We start from the raw sequence: 16,470 nt of genomic DNA, 5'->3' as shown, positions 1-16,470 counted from the left end.
ATAATGCCTGAACATGCTGGATCTCCGGTCCTTTGTGGCCTTGGTTCAAGCCACCCCATAGCATGATACTGTCACCACCTTTCATCCTGTGTTCAGAGTGGAATTTTAGTAGAATTTTTCTTTTATATATGACCATAGACTAAAGTTTGTCATGGGCAGATTTGTTGAGCATTGGACTACCTAATTTTTTTTCATATGGTTGAATGAAATAAAATAAAAGACCCAACAAAAATGTGTTCAGCAATTTATTAAGTCTTAAATTCTTGTCAACATTCTCTCTTTGGTTCACAGAACCAGTTATATATTAGTCTCAATAGAGTGAATACCATACAAAAACCATTAGCACCACTAAAAACATATCCACAATGACTCGTATGCATTCATTTTGGAAGTGATTCACATCAAGACAAGTGCAAAATTCAGTGGGTTAACCGCACAAGTAATTCACAAAGCATAAACGTCACAAAACTCACTTCAACACATGCGTCTCAGCTTGACAGTACATCCTGTAATCAGTCTCCCTCTGTTTGCATCTCTTGCATGGAAATTTAAATCAAAACTCTTTCATTAAATTAAAACAGATGCTACTAACCATCAAGGTCGGAGCAGAAGTGGGAACTTCAGAGCTACATGTTGCATCCAGCATGGAACGTCTCTGTCCATTAAGGCCATGCAGAAACTAAAACACTAAAAGCTAGTAAAAGATCACATGTATTGAGGTAAATAAGTAGTACATATGCTTTAGTACAACAACTTTTGAAGTAGTTTTGAGTCTGCATGCAGAGTGTAGAATACAAGATTATGACACATAGGTAGTTATTTCAGACATGTTACACCTTAGAAAATACTTAGAAAATACTCAGCATGTTCTTTTTGATGGGTTTTATGAGAAACTAGTCTCTCTCTATTGCTCTGATTCACAACAGTGTTCTTTAAGCATTAATATCCGTCTGCTACTCAGATGCATCCCAAGCTAGAATAACACTGATTCATCTGTGTTCATCTATTTCAGTTACTTATCTTAAGCATATTTGATGCGTTCCTTAAATTTTGAAACTCCTGAACCATAGATGGCTTCAGAAACTCCTTACCTGAGCTACAGAGGTAAAATACCAGATTAAATTTCTCTTTTATTTCATTTGTAAATTAACTTCCTTGAGTCGAAAGAGTGGTGTGGGTACATTTCCACAGGTGGTTCTGACTTTGCTCCATTTGCATTTAATCAAACACTAAGTCAGTCCAGCTCTGTACCAGGAAGTTTTGGAGCACTCTGTTCTTTTCTCTGATGACCAGAATCTCCACCTGGATATACACCCTACTCCACACAAACCAAGGCTGATTGTTTTGCTCCTCACTTCACTGATGCAAACACTGCAAAAGGAGTCCTGACCCAGCACTGACTCCTGATACTGTACAGAGCCTGGAAATAACTTACTTTGCATTTATTGTTTTTAAAAATGATTTTATAGCTCAAAAAATGCAGATATGATAATTTTATTCTGTTGTGATATTCCAACTTCCTTAAAACTACTGTAGAATTTTGGGGATTTCATTAGCTGCAAGCTGAAATGAACATAAATAAATAATTAAAGCTAACTCACCCCATTCAATAAATCAATATAACAGAAGCTTTTAAAAACTGATGCTGAAATAAAAACAATTTTCAATGATATTCTAGTGTAATGAGATGCAACTGTAGCTTCCAATGTAATTTAGCTGAAATATTTTAAATGACATGGCTCTGCCACCAGAGGTCTCCCATGTACAGATATGCTGCTGCTACAAACTGAGTAAAAAAGAAAACATTTTTACCAAAACAAAAGCCCTGATTAAACCAAAAACTGAATAAACTGATAAAGTTGTTTTTTTTTTTATCTAACACAAACAAAACAACGGTGTTACATAAACATAGAGCAGTCACTTGGAATTTCATGCTTGTATGAGGTTTTCCACAGGGAACTAGATTGGCAACAAATCTAAGCTAAAAAGAAAAACGATTGTAGTTAATTGGAAAATCTTCACGTCATCAGTACGGCTTTTGATAATCAACAATCAATTTTGTTTTGAAAGAAAACAAAACTAAAGAATAAAAAATAAATTCAAGTAAAATTATACAAAAACCCATCCAGGTTCCATACATATATATATTATTTTTAGACCAAATGATTTAACTCTGCGTACAATGTTCTCTAAAACGAGTAAGAGAGACGGTAAGGCGTGCCATCCTAAGTGGCCGTTCACCAACAGAGGACATCGTTTCACAGTAAAAAAGAAACTCTTCAAATACAAAAAAATAAAATAACACTGAAAATAAACCAACCTGGTGACGAACCTATAAAAAAAGGGGACATTTTAGATGATTTAAACCTCCCATTAAGAAGTGGAAGTTTGGTTTCTAAATAAAAAAAGTGCATTTTTTTCCTCTACCTTTGACAAAACTTTAAACCAAAACGTCAAAAAAAAGCGACATGTCTGTCTAATTTTACACCAAACCAAAGTTAATTACAGTGATAAGTCCAGCAGTAAAACCATCGATAAAAAAAAGCTACATTTCCTATTGAATTAGTGGTGCTCACTAAGCATGCAGTGTGACTGGCAGTGACTGTGCAACATATCCATAACACACAATAACTAAGTGGAAAGATTTAAAGCTTGATTTTGTCGCATGCTTTGTTTTACACTGAACCCACACAATGACTTCACCAGTCCATCCTGATTTGTTTTAGATAAAAACCAGAATAAACTAGTTAAGCACAACAGTAATAAGTATCCTAATGCTTAGAAAAAGAACATTATTTTACCTAAAAGTTAACTTGATAAACCCCGGTTTTCTAGTGACGGCTACAAGGGGGGTTCGTAATGGCTTGGACTATTTGAGTCAGTTATAGGTGATATGAGGACACGGGTTTGGATTAACCTCTTGTTTTCTTGAATCCATCTTTAGAAATGATCTAAATGAGCTTCCAAATCTGATACATCCCATCAGCATTCCTCCACAGCAGCTGGGATCAGGGGGCAGAGTCTAAGTGGATCAGAGTGTAAATGTGGGGTTGTACTTCCTTACTTCCAGGAGGAGGCGCTCTCTCTCACTGAGGGCCTGTGTGAGGGCTGCCTGGGTGTCACAGAGCTGGCTCTCCAGTGTCCCTCCCTACAAAGACATCATTGTTGGATTAGTAACAGCTTATGCTCCGACTTCATGCTTAAAAGTATGCAGATTCAAATTTTACTCCTTAATAACCAGAAATCATTACTAAACAATAAGATCCCATATAAGCACATTAACTGTTTCAAATGTAGTCAAAATCAGCTTTTATATAGTAGCCTCAACATAAAGTAGTTCATAAATGACAAAGTGAAAAGAAGCTTGATAGATTTTAACAATGAAATGTATGGAATACATTTGTATTATTTCCCTTTAAAACCTTGTAAAACCACATTTTGCTTGCATTTGTTTTAGAAAAAGCACAAACTGATTTAAATGTAATGAACACTAATTTAAAGTTAATTTAAATTTGGAGTTTGGGCCATTCTAAGACACAATAATTACATTCATTTAGGCTGTGCCCCTGCAGCCATGTCTGCATTGTGGTGTCAACTGCCCCGCTTTTTAATGCATTACAGACTAACGGGATTCTGCTGTACTTTACTCCATCTTCTTTTTTCCTCCTTACCTCACTTTGCTGTTGTACAAAGTCGGTGCCATTAAACCTGTCAATGCCAGCAGCAGGAACATCTGCTGAAGAATTAGTGTCTGCACTTTCAGCTGAAATAAGAAAGAATATGTATGAGGCTTTTCTATTCATCTTTCTGAAAAGGTGTGACTTTAGATTACATCGTTAGTTCTTTCCAGGTTCCTCTTTTTTTGAAAAATCTAAATCACACATTCTGCTGGGGTTTTTTTAATCTTCACCTTTGATTCTCATGATGCCATCATCACTTCGCTGGAGCAGCATCTGCTCTATAATGAATTTGGCAGGGACAGGTTGTGGAGCAGTGGGGTAGATTCTGGGTCCATCGTCCTAATAAAAAACAAACAAAAAAACATCAATGCAGAAAGTCCTTTAATCCATTAACAGGCTGGGAATATTCAGAAAATAAAACAGTTAAATACACAAAATTGTTGAGGTATCGACATGTGGGCAAAATTGTCTGTCTTGTTTAATGAAAGAAAAAACCCACAATGGTTACAGAAATACATTGAATCTAAAACTAATGATAAATTTAAATAATCGACAAAATGAAAAATGAATTTGACAAAAATGATACAAGAAAAGACAAATAATGTTACCAAAGCGACATGTTAAAACAAGGTGCGTCCACTAATTAGCATCACGAGTGTCAACATGGACCAAAGAAAGTGAAGGAAAGAGTTGTCAGGAGATTAGAAATACAATTACAGATTAGCATATTTAAGGCTATGAGACAATCTCCGAGCACCTTGATGTTCCTGCAACTACAGTTGAACATATTCAGAAATTTTAGCTCCATCAGACTTTAGCCAACCTCTCTGGACGTAGCATTAAGGGGAAAACTAACAATCAGAGAGCCAGATATAAGTTGTAACTAAAGACCCCCGGAAAAAACATCCATAGAGATTAAAGGTGAACTTAAAGCTCATGGAAAATCAGTGTGAGATCGAACCATCCGTAATCGTTTGGGGCAAAATGGAATTAATGGGAGACGAATGAGGAGGACACTGTTTAAAACAAATCATAAAAAGCCAGACTGAAGTTTACCAAACTATACGATGGTAAGCCACAAAGCTTCTGGGAGAATGTCCTACGGACACATGAGACAGAAATTGAACTTTTTACCAAAGTTAATCAGCTCTATGCTCACAGAGGGGAAAATCAAGAAAGGGACAATGTCCCTACTGTTAAACATGAGGAGTCATTATTATGTTCAGTCTGCTTTGCTTCATCTGGCAGAGGGTGTCTTAAATCTCTGCAGGGTTCAAGGAAATCTAAAGACTATCAAGGAATTCTATAGAGAAATGTGATGCTCAGTGTCAGAAGGTTGGAGTCAGTAGAAGGTCATGGATCTTTAAAAGGATAATGACCTAAAACACAGGAATGGCTATGAGGAAAATATGGGACTATTCTGAAGTGACCTTCTATAAGCCCTGACCTAAATCCTATTGAGCATCTTTGGAAAGAGACGAAACAGGATGTTTGGAAAAGACACCCATCAAACATGAGACAACTGGAGCAGTTTGCTTATGAGGCATGGACCAAAATACCTGCTGAGAGGCCTGTTTTATTTACTTATCATTTAAAATCATTCTGTTAAAATATGGTTAATTAAAGCAATGTTTAACTTTCATTTGTTTATTTTATTTTCTATTATCACTTTTATTAGATTCAAGCTAAACAAGGGCTACCAACAATTAATTCCACATGTATATGAATACTTTGGATTTGATAAACACTTCATGATAAAATTAGCTGACCCACCTTTAAAGTTACAGTGACGTTGGACAAGTGTAACCTTACAGGCTGACCATCCACACTGAACTCATCTTCAAGAAAAGGGCCGATGTTGGTTACAGTTGAGGCCAACAACTCTGCCTGGCAGTCCTGAAGTCTCACATCCAGAAACCCCAGAGACTCATCCAGAGTGGAGCGCTGAGCGGCAGACGGACCCATTTCTGCACGCAAAGAGAAAGCTGGAGAGTTCCTGGAACCCTGCATGCCTTCCCTCTGAGCCAGGTCAACTGCAGAAACAAAGGTGCAGATGCAGATTTAAACTGAGGCCACAATCGGTTTACCCTTCAGATCCAACCATTTAAATAAACTGAAGTCTGTTTATACAAGAGAACGTTAGCTTTGGCTTATTCAAGGCTAGCTGCATCACCTGCACTAAACGGCTGCATAAAACTGAAGAAAACAGTCATTTTCTATGAGATGCACTAAATATGTTGTCAAGCCAAAAATAATGTGCCACCTGATTAGCTAAAAAAGTTATGTAGTATCACACAGCATTGTTTAACACCCAAATATGGGCCGATGTTACATCTGTTATATATTTTAAGCCTGTCGTGACGCAGCTATCAAAGCTGGGTTTACACTTGGAGCATAGCAGAGGGCACGAGCTTGCGCATTTCAACAGTGATGCATTTCAACCGTTCCTGTGTACAGGCCACCCATGCTGTCGGCAGCCTGATCACGCTACCTTGGGAGGGACTGTGCCAGAGGTAAGAATAACAGAAAAGCAAAACAACAAACATAAAAAGAAACATAAAAGTTAGGTGGGGCGAATCTTTTTTATTTTTTGTTTTTCTCATTTCCTACATTTCCAACAGGTATGTTGAGAACAGTCACGTTTTTTTCCCCCCAGAAAATAATGCACCAATGCCAGCATATGAACACCTGCAGCTCTTATCCAGGTGTCCGTGCGGTCTACAGAGACCTGTAAGACCCCCCCAAGGCGGAACTATAACTAAGCTTTTAGACAATTTCACAAAGAGTATAAACAAACAAGGAAGTACCAGAAGGTTGATCTTTAACAAGGATTTTTTAACAAGGACTGGAAGATCATGATAATTCAGGTTACCTTGCAGGAGACCAGCCAGAATGTCTGACTGTCTGATGTTTCCCATCTGGACAGGGGTCAGATTCTGCGCCTGGACAGCGATAATTTGGTCTTCTCCTTGTACCTCCACGGTACAAGCTGTCCCACTCAGGATAAGAAGCAACACTGAGGACTGTAATTCAGCTCATTAGAAGTCACATGGATGCTCCAAAACATGTACATTGCTAATGACCCTTGTTATTTTTATTAACTTTGAAGTACAGTGCTTGTGACACCTTACACACACAGCGCGTCATGATTTGCTCTTCCGAGCTGAAATTTCAGGGCTGAAATTGCATACTCTGGCTCAAATACACTACATTGCCAAAATGATTTCCAGGAAAGAGATTATGATACCCAGCATCTGGGCATACCAACAGTTTCTTTTAGAGAGTTGTGAAAAAAAAAAAAAAAAAAGAGTTGTGAAAGAAATGATTCGCTCTCAGGAGCTCAGTGAATTCCAGTATGGTTCCATGATAACATACCACCTGTGTAATAAGTATATTTATTCATCTTTCCTGCATCTAAATATTCCACAGTCACCTATTATTACATGTTAAATGAGTGGAAACAATAGCAACTTGTCCATGAAGTGGTAGACTATATAAAATCAGAGCGAGGGCTTCGCATACAGCTTCACATGTCAGCGATCCCAGCTTAAAAAATTAATTCAAAGCATGAATAATTTCCCTTGGTTAATCAAAGGTTAGTTTAAATGTCTTGTGTCACGTGACCAACTTCTGAATGGACTAGGTCCACCAGGCCGCCATAACATCTACACGGTGAATCCTTGGCCAGAGACACAAAGCTGTACAGAGATCAGCAACTTTCTGCAATGTCCACAGCTACAAACCTTGAGATTAGCTGAAGAACAGTGCTTAGACAGAGCAATAACAGGAATAACAGAGGAGAGCTTAGCAAATCCAGAGCAAAATGCTGGTGTTGTAAAACTTCCTGTGTTGTCAAGCCTGCTACCCTAGAGCAGGGGAGGCCTTTTTTTGAGTCATGAATGACTCTGGGTTTAACTATTGCCGGAAAACCTTGTCTCACATGTAAGGTTCGGTGCAGAGGAGATTGTGGTTTGAACGTGTTTTTACAAGCTGGCTTTAGCCCCATTGTTCCAGTTACAGGACATCTAAATGACCATTTTAAAAGAGAAACAAAACACTAAAGATAGTCTTAACTTGGTAGCTTTAGATTGGAGATGGCTCTTTCCTATTTCAAGAGCACTGTGTACCCGTGCAGAAAGAAATGCCTATTAAGACATGGATGAGCAGCGTTGAAGTTGAAGAAATGAACTCAACTGCACAGAGTTCTGACCTCAGCCTGAACCAGACCATCTCCTCAAGAAACGGTGTCTGATGTGGTTGGAACAATAGTACTTTAAACACACAAAAGCTACTTTGAATACAAACTCTTGTGCAAAGCATTCTTAAAAAGGGATCATATAGCTGCAAAGGTTGGCATAATAAAGATTGGGATGTCACTGTCATTTATTAACCTTCAGCAATATACTGTTTTTATATGTACACCTCTGTTAATGTTTACCTAAATGTCCATTCTGAAGTTAGCCACAGGTTTGACACAATATTGACATTTTTCTATGTGATAAAAGTACCTCACCATGTCCTGAGACACATCCTCGGTGCTCTGAGAGAGGGAGCTGCTGAGATCAGCCGACGAGCCGCCATCTGTGCCTGGAGCCGGGCTTCCACGGCTGCCTCCAGGTGTGTTGTTCGGGCGCAAAGACTCCAAACCTGATTCTAGAAGCAAAATACAAATGTAAGCCTGTATCACCTGTGTCACTCGGATACGTTTCAAAATCTTAGCATCATCTAAACACCTGAGTCTATTAGAACAACAAAGTTGTCACTAAAATCACTGTCTATAGACAGATTCTCATCAGGGAGGCTGCCATCCAAGATGGCACTATCAAAGGATTGCTGGGAGTGTGAAAGCTTCAAGGACTGGTGTCGTAGAGAAGGAGACGACTCCTCTGAACGGGGATTCTGTTCCCTGAGAACACACACACAGAACCGCCATCATTACAGCCCTGCCAAAAGCAGGGAGAGTTAAAAATAATGCAGTGTATCACAAAACCATTTCAACTTTTATTGTTGCCATTAAACCACAAAACTTTAGCTGCAGTCTTTATTCTATTACCTTGGATACCTCTTAACATCCAGAGTGACTATCTATCTTCAAAAGTCCCATAGATTGCAAAATACTTAGATCTAATGTGATTACATATGTTTTGTGAAGGTTTCAGAAACTTGTTAAACAACAGAAAGCATTTTAATGATCAAAGAGGACACTAAATGGATAATTCAGAGAAATTTGCAGACATTTAATCCTAAGCTTTGACAAACTGAGAGCCCTATTTTAGCCATTATCGAGGCAGCAGAGATGGTGACTCTGAAAGGGTTACAGAGAACCAAACCATAAATAGGAGAATCAACCTCGAGGAGAACCTGTACTGTATCCACTAATCTACCCTGTGTGCAAAAGTGGCAGTAAGAAAGCAAATGTGAAGAGAATCCATACAAAGTCCTGCTGATGCTGTTTAAAATGGTGATGGAAGTGTCATGCTAAGGGGATGTATTCTATACAGCAGAGACAGGATGCTGGTCTAAGTTGACTGGAAGAGGTAAACCTTCAAAAGATACAAGCCTGGGGTGGAGGTTAACCTTCCAACGGGATACCATAACTAAACATAGAGCCTTCCTACAATGGAAGGAATCAGATAAAGTATATTAATGTATAAGCAGGAGTGCAAACGCACATCTTACTAAGTCCTAAAATGCACCAATAAAGATGCTCTCCATCAATCTGACCAAACTTTATCCTATTTGAAGGAGCGTTAGGCCAAAGTGAATCTGCAAAGCATGATAAGTAATGTTGCCATAAATTGCGTGACAAGAACTGTAAGATTGCTCTGCCTTGAATACAGTTTATAACCAAACGTGTTTGTAATTAATGACAGTAAGAAACATAAGCTTTTTTCAAGCTAAACATAAGCAAGCAATGTAATTATGACAAAAAACTGAAGACTTGTTTGTCTACTTTTGAGTATTGCATAGTTCCCTCTGACATCTAGTCTTTTTCAGTGGACATTTCCATGTCCACTATACCTTCCAATGCCAAATTCAGGCAATTCTGTCAGGGTGCACTTTCCAGTTCCACTTCAGAAAAAAAAAAATCTCGATCCCCAATTGGTCAGTTGCTGGCAAACCATCAGGAGTTATCGACAGCTGCTGCCACACCAATTGCAGCAAGTTTTACAAAAACAACATATAGGTTTAATACAATATAGGTTCAGGAAGGTACAGAAAATGAAGAAGTTGATCAAAAATATTAAAACCTTAAATTATGCTTCTTTTGATTCATTTTAAATTTTTTTAACCAATCATAAAATGTGAGATACATTCAGTTAAGTCTGTGGTTATAACTTTTCGCTTCATATATTTAAAAAATCCGTGTAAATAGCTGTGGAAAACTCAGTATGAGAGAACCCACCTTGCCTGTGGACTGAACAATTTACTCATGCCAGAGCCACGGCTCAGCATGCTGAAGGCATCTTTTGTCAAGGAGAATGCCCCTTTGGTTAGATCCAGCGAGGCACTGATGGCATCTTTGGTTGCATCCTTGGTGACGCTGATTGCACTCGACAGTTCGCCCTCTAGGCTAAAGGTAGATGATTCGCGGGAGATAACTGGGGAGGGTCCAGGTGAGAGAGGAGGTGACAAACCAGGAGTTTCCTCCTTCGCCGTCAATCCGTCCTCCTCTTCTTCTTCTACAGCCTCATAGGCCTGCTCGACCACACCGTCTTGATTGTCCTGATCGAATTCAGCAGCAGCTGTGTTGATCGTAGAGATGCCATTTTCTAAACCACCGTCCTCCAGGATGCCATCAGCAGAGTGATGAGTTGGGGAAACGTCAGAGTCTGTTAGGCTTGGGCTGTCCGTTTCTGGAGTCTGGGGAACCTCTTCCTCTGGTGCAGCGAAAGTTGGAGGCAGAAGCAGACCCAGCTCCATTGAGTCCATCAGAAGAGCAAGACAAACTGAGGGCGGTCTGGTCTTCGGGCCATGAGTTTGTTTATTACCGTGTAGATCCTGACTCAACTCTGCTCCCAGCCGAACCATGGCATCCTTCATCCTCAGCAGGGCGACATATTGGTAGTGATTGAGCCACATCTTTAGTGGGCTTATGGTGTGGGCCAGGAAGTGGAAAGAAGCAAGAGAGTCCTCCGGATGAGGCTCCTCCTCTGTGGAAATTCGGTGAACACTGTCAGAACCAGATGGGGCGGATTGAGATTCCATTTTAAAGGCAGAGGGCTGGCACATCCACACTGACATGGCAAATGGCTCAACAAACGGTTGAGTTCTTCCTTTGGGGAATCGCCGAGCTCCGTCAAAACCCAGCGTAACACGGGACAGACTGAGAGCCCAGATATCCTGGTTGCGGAGCTGCCTCCTGTCTAGAGGCTGAGGATCAAGTTCCTGGAAGTGCCACAGAAAGGTGGACGGAATGGGGTGGAAGGCACTCTGATCTCTGGGGTAAGGACAAGGTGGCATTGACTGGAAGAAAGAACACCCAGAAAATCTCTCATATGTACTGCTGAGGTCCGCTGTGGAGCCATGAGGACAGTGGCGAGTGTTGCTGAGAGCCATTTGAGGGACTATTACAGAAAGTGACTGTGGACGCTCAGGATGGTCCAGTATCGAGGAATCCAGAGGAATAATCATCTATAAAAAGACGTAAAACTTAAGATCCTCAGACTTTTCATCAGATCAAAAGAAGCTATGTGAAGAGAGAGTTAAATCTACTAGATTCAATGGAAAACAGTAAATGTCTACCTTAAGATGAGCTGCATCCATCCGGATGTCAACATGCTCTTCAGCCTTTTTACTGTCTTGCAAATGGTAAAACGCTTTGACCTGATCCAAGGTCTGCAGAAGACCCCTGGAGAACAGATTGATCCACAGCAAGCTGGCAGCATCCACACATAGCTGGAGGCCATTCAACTGGACATACAGGTTTGAAGTGGGCACTGACAGGAAAAACAGAGGCACCATTCAGATGCAATTCTGAAGAATACAGCCGCTGGCAGAGCTGCACACAGCCCTGGTACAATGTCAGGTTTTTGTCACATTAATAAATGAAACCAGGAAGGAACAAATATTTTAAATCTTTTTCAATTTCAAACAAGCACACATCCAGAAAAAGCTACAATAACCTTTTTGTAATAAAAAATTTTTTTTTTTTTTGAAAAAATTTTGTATCTTTCAACTTTATTTTAAACTCCAGACAGACAAATCCGACTTCAGATTTTTGTCACACATTAAAATTCATCCCTTTCTATAATGCTAGATAAAAGAGTTACACCAGCTTATAAAATGTCTCGTTTCATCCCTAATGTAACTAAATACAGAAATATGAAGTAGTGTTAGATGGTGTAACAGGAAAGTTTTCAATGTGCCGGCATACACATATATTAATAAAAAAATGATAAAGGAATAAAAAAATAAAAAAATGAATGAATAACTCTAGGCTGCACCTAAATGAAATCTAAGATTAGCTGCAGTTGGATTGATAAGTTTAAGACTTTTTAAGAGCCTTTAAAGACCTTATCATCGTAAGGTCAGAACTTACGTAAAAAAACAAATTATAGAAAACATCAATTAATAAGCATTTCCGAATACAAACCAGAAAACAAATTATTTAAAAAAATCTAATATGAAAATGAGTATTCCATTAAATCCCTTCTGTGCATACTACCAGAAATAATAGCAATATGAAGAGAGGTGTTCAGGTACCTGGTAAACTGGAGTTGTCAGGAAAAAAATACTCTGTAAATTGCAGATGAACTCCTGGTATATTATCAGGCAAATGCAGAGCTTTCCGGTTGCAGGATATTAAAGAATGAGTCTTCTTATTGTGACGGCTCCTAGTAGACACCTACATGAAGAAAGATTAGGTCATTATTTAAGATAATTAATGGGATTTGTCAGTGTCAGACAACAGATAAGATAAATCACACAAATAATTCAAACACCTGAGTATGAAGATCTAAGAGTTCCTCTCAGAAACAAAGAGTGAAAACCAGGCATATTTTCCCCTGCGTATTGCTTTCTTTCTTTATATGAGGAACAAAAAGTTCAGACAACCTAAATAACCTTTTTCATGCTTATTCGTGATGAAAGTTGTGACGGATTCACAACTGAAAAAGCAGAAGCAGTCAGATTGCATAACTCAGTATGGCTGTTAGGGGTTTCATCAGTTACAGGTGCCAGATTGTCAGTTTTATTCCCCCGAGTCACATACTTGTAATGCAGTTAAGAATAAAGGAAATGAAAATAGTTATTATGCGGTCCTTTAAACCCACTACTGTTACACGTGTTTCCACTGAATTGCAAAGTTCACAGAAAAAACAGCCCAATGCTTCTCTTAAGAAGAGGTTTGATCCATGGGTATACACAGTCAGCTAAATGCCTTTAAGCCTGCTGATTGGACAATATTTATATGCTGCAAGTGGAGCACCACTATTAGGGAAGAGACTGAAGAGCAGCACAATTTTCCCTCCCCTGAAAAAAGGCACATTTTCAACTCATCTCTTCTGTCAGTTGAAGTCGAACAAAGTTTTTTTACCCGTAACCACGGGAATCAAACTTCCTCAAACCCCATTGTGGGATTTATTTATTGATTTTATGAGGTTGGTATTAACATCCGTCCGTGTCTCACGTGTATCGATCAGTTTGTGACAAAAGCTTGCCTGGTGAATGTCCAGGTCGTCCATTCTGATCACCACACAGTTAGAGCGCAGCTTCTTCAGGATTGAATTCAAAGAAGCCGTTATTGAGTTCCTGCTGGTTGCAGGCTCCTTATCAGACAAGTTCATCTTGGGGCTAGTCTGGCCATCTAAAGTTTGGAGATGGAGAGAAGATAATTAGCTAGTATTTAAGTAGATTGATTAAATGAGCTCAATACCTGGTATAATTCTAATTATAACTAAAATTGGGAGGAGCCAACCGATTATCGGATAAAGTGACACCAAAAGTCAAAACCTTCAGAGAACAGAGACTAAATAAAACGATTTCTTCCTATCAGCAGCTTTAATTTTACATTGATCAGATATGAAAAGAAGAAACGTTTGGAATAATTCTGTAGTCGTACCCTTGGCAGACTTCGCAGAAGAGTCCTTGGCTGGATGGGGCCCTTCAGCATATGGCCCTGGAAACCCACAGGCCTCAGCTCTTCTCTGATATTCCTGCAGCAGTTTTCCCGCCCACTGGGCCTGTGCCTCCATAGCTCCACTGTAGCGTTCCCAGTGTCGACATCCGTCAGCTGAAAGAGAGCAAAAGACAGGAGTAGATATGATTTGGCCCCATTATCCATCTAACTGTGGAAAATGGAGCCTAAGGTGTCAGTTTATCACAGAGACTACCGTTATATATAAAGTTAGAATTCTACTCTTGACATTAGCTATTATCCTAGATGCATTGCATAACTTTAGTATTCACAACTATGAAAAATGAAGAGTCTCAAGAGGTGGGATTTCCTGAAAAGTAGCCGATCAAAGGCTGCTTTACTTTCTGAGGTTGGTTCCAATCTCAGTAACAAAAGTTGACATGAGAGCACAGAAACAGGCCCACAAACGAGCAGTAGAGCATCTAGAGGTGGATTAAGAGCAAACCATCAGCTATGAGCACAGAAAAGGAGCATGAACTCATACTTGAGATATATTGGGGGTCTCATGGTATTGAATCTGCACACAGAACAATCAAATTGCGTGTGTAGTCCGTGTGCATGTGTACGTCGCAAAACTCCTCCCCCATCTGGAACAGTCAGATCAGTTTTTTTTGTTTCTCATCCCCAAACATGTACCTCTCATCAATCGTGTGAAGCCATCAGTGAAGACCATCACGGTGTGGCTTGCGGAAGCAGATTCATCACTTCAGGAAAGGTTTCTACACACAGACTGGAGTATGTTTGCATCTCAAGCCACCAGTGACTCTCACAGGGACATTGATGCTCACAACTCTTCTGTACTAGATTATATTAATACCACCATTGACAATGACACAACCCAGAAACAGATCACCACATACCCAAATTAGAAGCCATGGATGAACAAGAAGGCGTGACTTGTATTGAAGACAAGCAATCTTGCCTTCAGATCAGGGGATGCACAAGCCTACAGTACAGCACAGCCAGAACAAATCTGAAAAGGGGCATCAAAGGGACCAAGTACTTCTACAAGCTTAAGATAGAGGGACACTGTCCCAATGCTGATCCCTGACGCATGCAGCAGGGCATTCAGGCCATCAGTGACTATAAACCCACTCACTCCACCCCCATAGCTAATGATGTCGACTTCCTGAATGAGCTGAATGAGTTCTATGCTCGCTTTGAAAGAGACAACAGAAAACTGCCACCTAGCTCAAATCTTCAGCTAACCACCCACCAATCACTTTCCTCCAAAGATGTCTTCAATGCACTGAGCAGGATCAGCATGCATAAGGCTGCTAGACCAGATAACATCCCTGGACGTGTACTTTTTTACAGACATTTTCAACCTGTCTCTTGCCCAAGCAGCTGTACCAAAATGCTTTAAATGCACTTTCATTGTGCGAGTGCCAAAACACTCCAGCCCGAATTTCCATTAATGACTTCTGCCCTGTAGCGCTCACACACATCGTAATGAAGTGCTTTGAGCGGCTTGTCCTGGCACCCCTAAAAGACTCGTTACCATCCACACTGGACTCTCACCAGTTTGCCTACCGTAGCAATAGGAGCACAGAGGATGCAGTTTCCATGGCACTGCACTCTGTGCTCACGTATTTGAACAATAAGAACATTTATGCACTCATGCTGTTTGTTGACTTTAGCTCAGCATTCCACACTGTCATTCTGGCTAAGTTATAAACCAAACTTCGAGACCTGGGCATCAACACCTCCATGTGCAACTAGATTTTGAACTTTTTGACCAACAGACACCAGAATGTCCAATCAGGCTCCAAGTGCTCCACGTCCATTACACTCAACACTGGTGTACCACAGGGCCGTGTGCTATGCCTGTTTCTCTACTCCCTCTTCACCTACGACTACAGAGAGGAGATCAAGCACCTAGCCACATGATGCACTGATAATAACCAGCTCCTCAACACCACCAAAACCATGGAGCTCATCATGGACTTCAGAAAAGAGTCAAGAGGCACGCACAACACCATCCAGATCAATGGAATGGCTGTTGAGTGTGTCTCCAGTTTCAAGTTTCTGGGGATCCACATCTCGCCGGACATGTCCTGGCTAACCAACACCTCCTGCCTGGTTACAAATGTTCACCAGTGCCTCTTCTTCCTAAGCACAATGAGGAAGAATTAGGTCTCCTCGACTATCCTGGTGAACTTCTATCACTGTGCAATAGAAAGCATCCTAACCAACTGTGCAACAGTGTGGTATGGGAGCTGTTCTATAGCAGAGCGCAAGGATCTGCAACAGCTACATCAAGCTTGCAGCATCCTTAAAGACTCTTCTCATTCAGCCCACAGATTGTTTTCTCTCCTGCCCTCCGGCAGGCGTTTCAGATGGCTCCGGACCAGGACCAGCAGACTAAAGAACAGTTTTTTTCCCCAGAGCTGTCTCTTTATTGAACTCTCACTGATCCCACTCTGCTCATATAATGATACTCTCCTCTCCTTCCTGCCACCTGCCTCAATTTTCCCCAATGTGGCTCCTATCTTTCCACAGAGATAAAGGCAGTTCTATAGGTAACCGCCTGGGACCTGGGAAGACAGGTAACCGGCGGGACCCTGGCAAGCCACAGGAATGCGCCAAAGACAGCGTTCTGCGGCACGCATGGCCTGAATAAATCTGTTCCCCCTCTCAGCCCCCCACCCC

At 40.5% G+C, this 16,470-nt stretch overlaps 1 protein-coding gene across 1 annotated transcript in view; it reads right to left on the bottom strand.

Moving 5' to 3' along the window:
- Nucleotides 1-45: 45 nt before the first annotated feature.
- uhrf1bp1 (UHRF1 binding protein 1) overlaps nucleotides 46-16,470 on the bottom strand; it is a 27,127-nt gene continuing 10,702 nt past the window's right edge. The window contains exons 10-21 of the mRNA XM_015373468.1: nucleotides 13,744-13,914; nucleotides 13,343-13,488; nucleotides 12,387-12,528; nucleotides 11,427-11,620; nucleotides 10,087-11,315; nucleotides 8,414-8,586; nucleotides 8,194-8,333; nucleotides 6,553-6,703; nucleotides 5,454-5,713; nucleotides 3,911-4,019; nucleotides 3,672-3,763; nucleotides 46-3,148 (exon numbers count right to left, since the gene is read on the bottom strand). Of these exons, the coding sequence (XP_015228954.1) occupies nucleotides 3,032-3,148; nucleotides 3,672-3,763; nucleotides 3,911-4,019; nucleotides 5,454-5,713; nucleotides 6,553-6,703; nucleotides 8,194-8,333; nucleotides 8,414-8,586; nucleotides 10,087-11,315; nucleotides 11,427-11,620; nucleotides 12,387-12,528; nucleotides 13,343-13,488; nucleotides 13,744-13,914 (2,924 nt within the window). The 3' untranslated portion in view covers nucleotides 46-3,031. The remainder of the gene's footprint in view (nucleotides 3,149-3,671; nucleotides 3,764-3,910; nucleotides 4,020-5,453; nucleotides 5,714-6,552; nucleotides 6,704-8,193; nucleotides 8,334-8,413; nucleotides 8,587-10,086; nucleotides 11,316-11,426; nucleotides 11,621-12,386; nucleotides 12,529-13,342; nucleotides 13,489-13,743; nucleotides 13,915-16,470) is intronic.

The sequence above is a fragment of the Cyprinodon variegatus genome, unplaced genomic scaffold, assembly GCF_000732505.1.
Source record: "Cyprinodon variegatus isolate N-32 unplaced genomic scaffold, C_variegatus-1.0 Scaffold87, whole genome shotgun sequence".
NCBI lineage: Eukaryota > Metazoa > Chordata > Actinopteri > Cyprinodontiformes > Cyprinodontidae > Cyprinodon > Cyprinodon variegatus.
The sequence above is the reverse complement of the archived record's forward strand: the minus strand, read 5'-3'. Positions and strand labels throughout refer to the sequence as shown.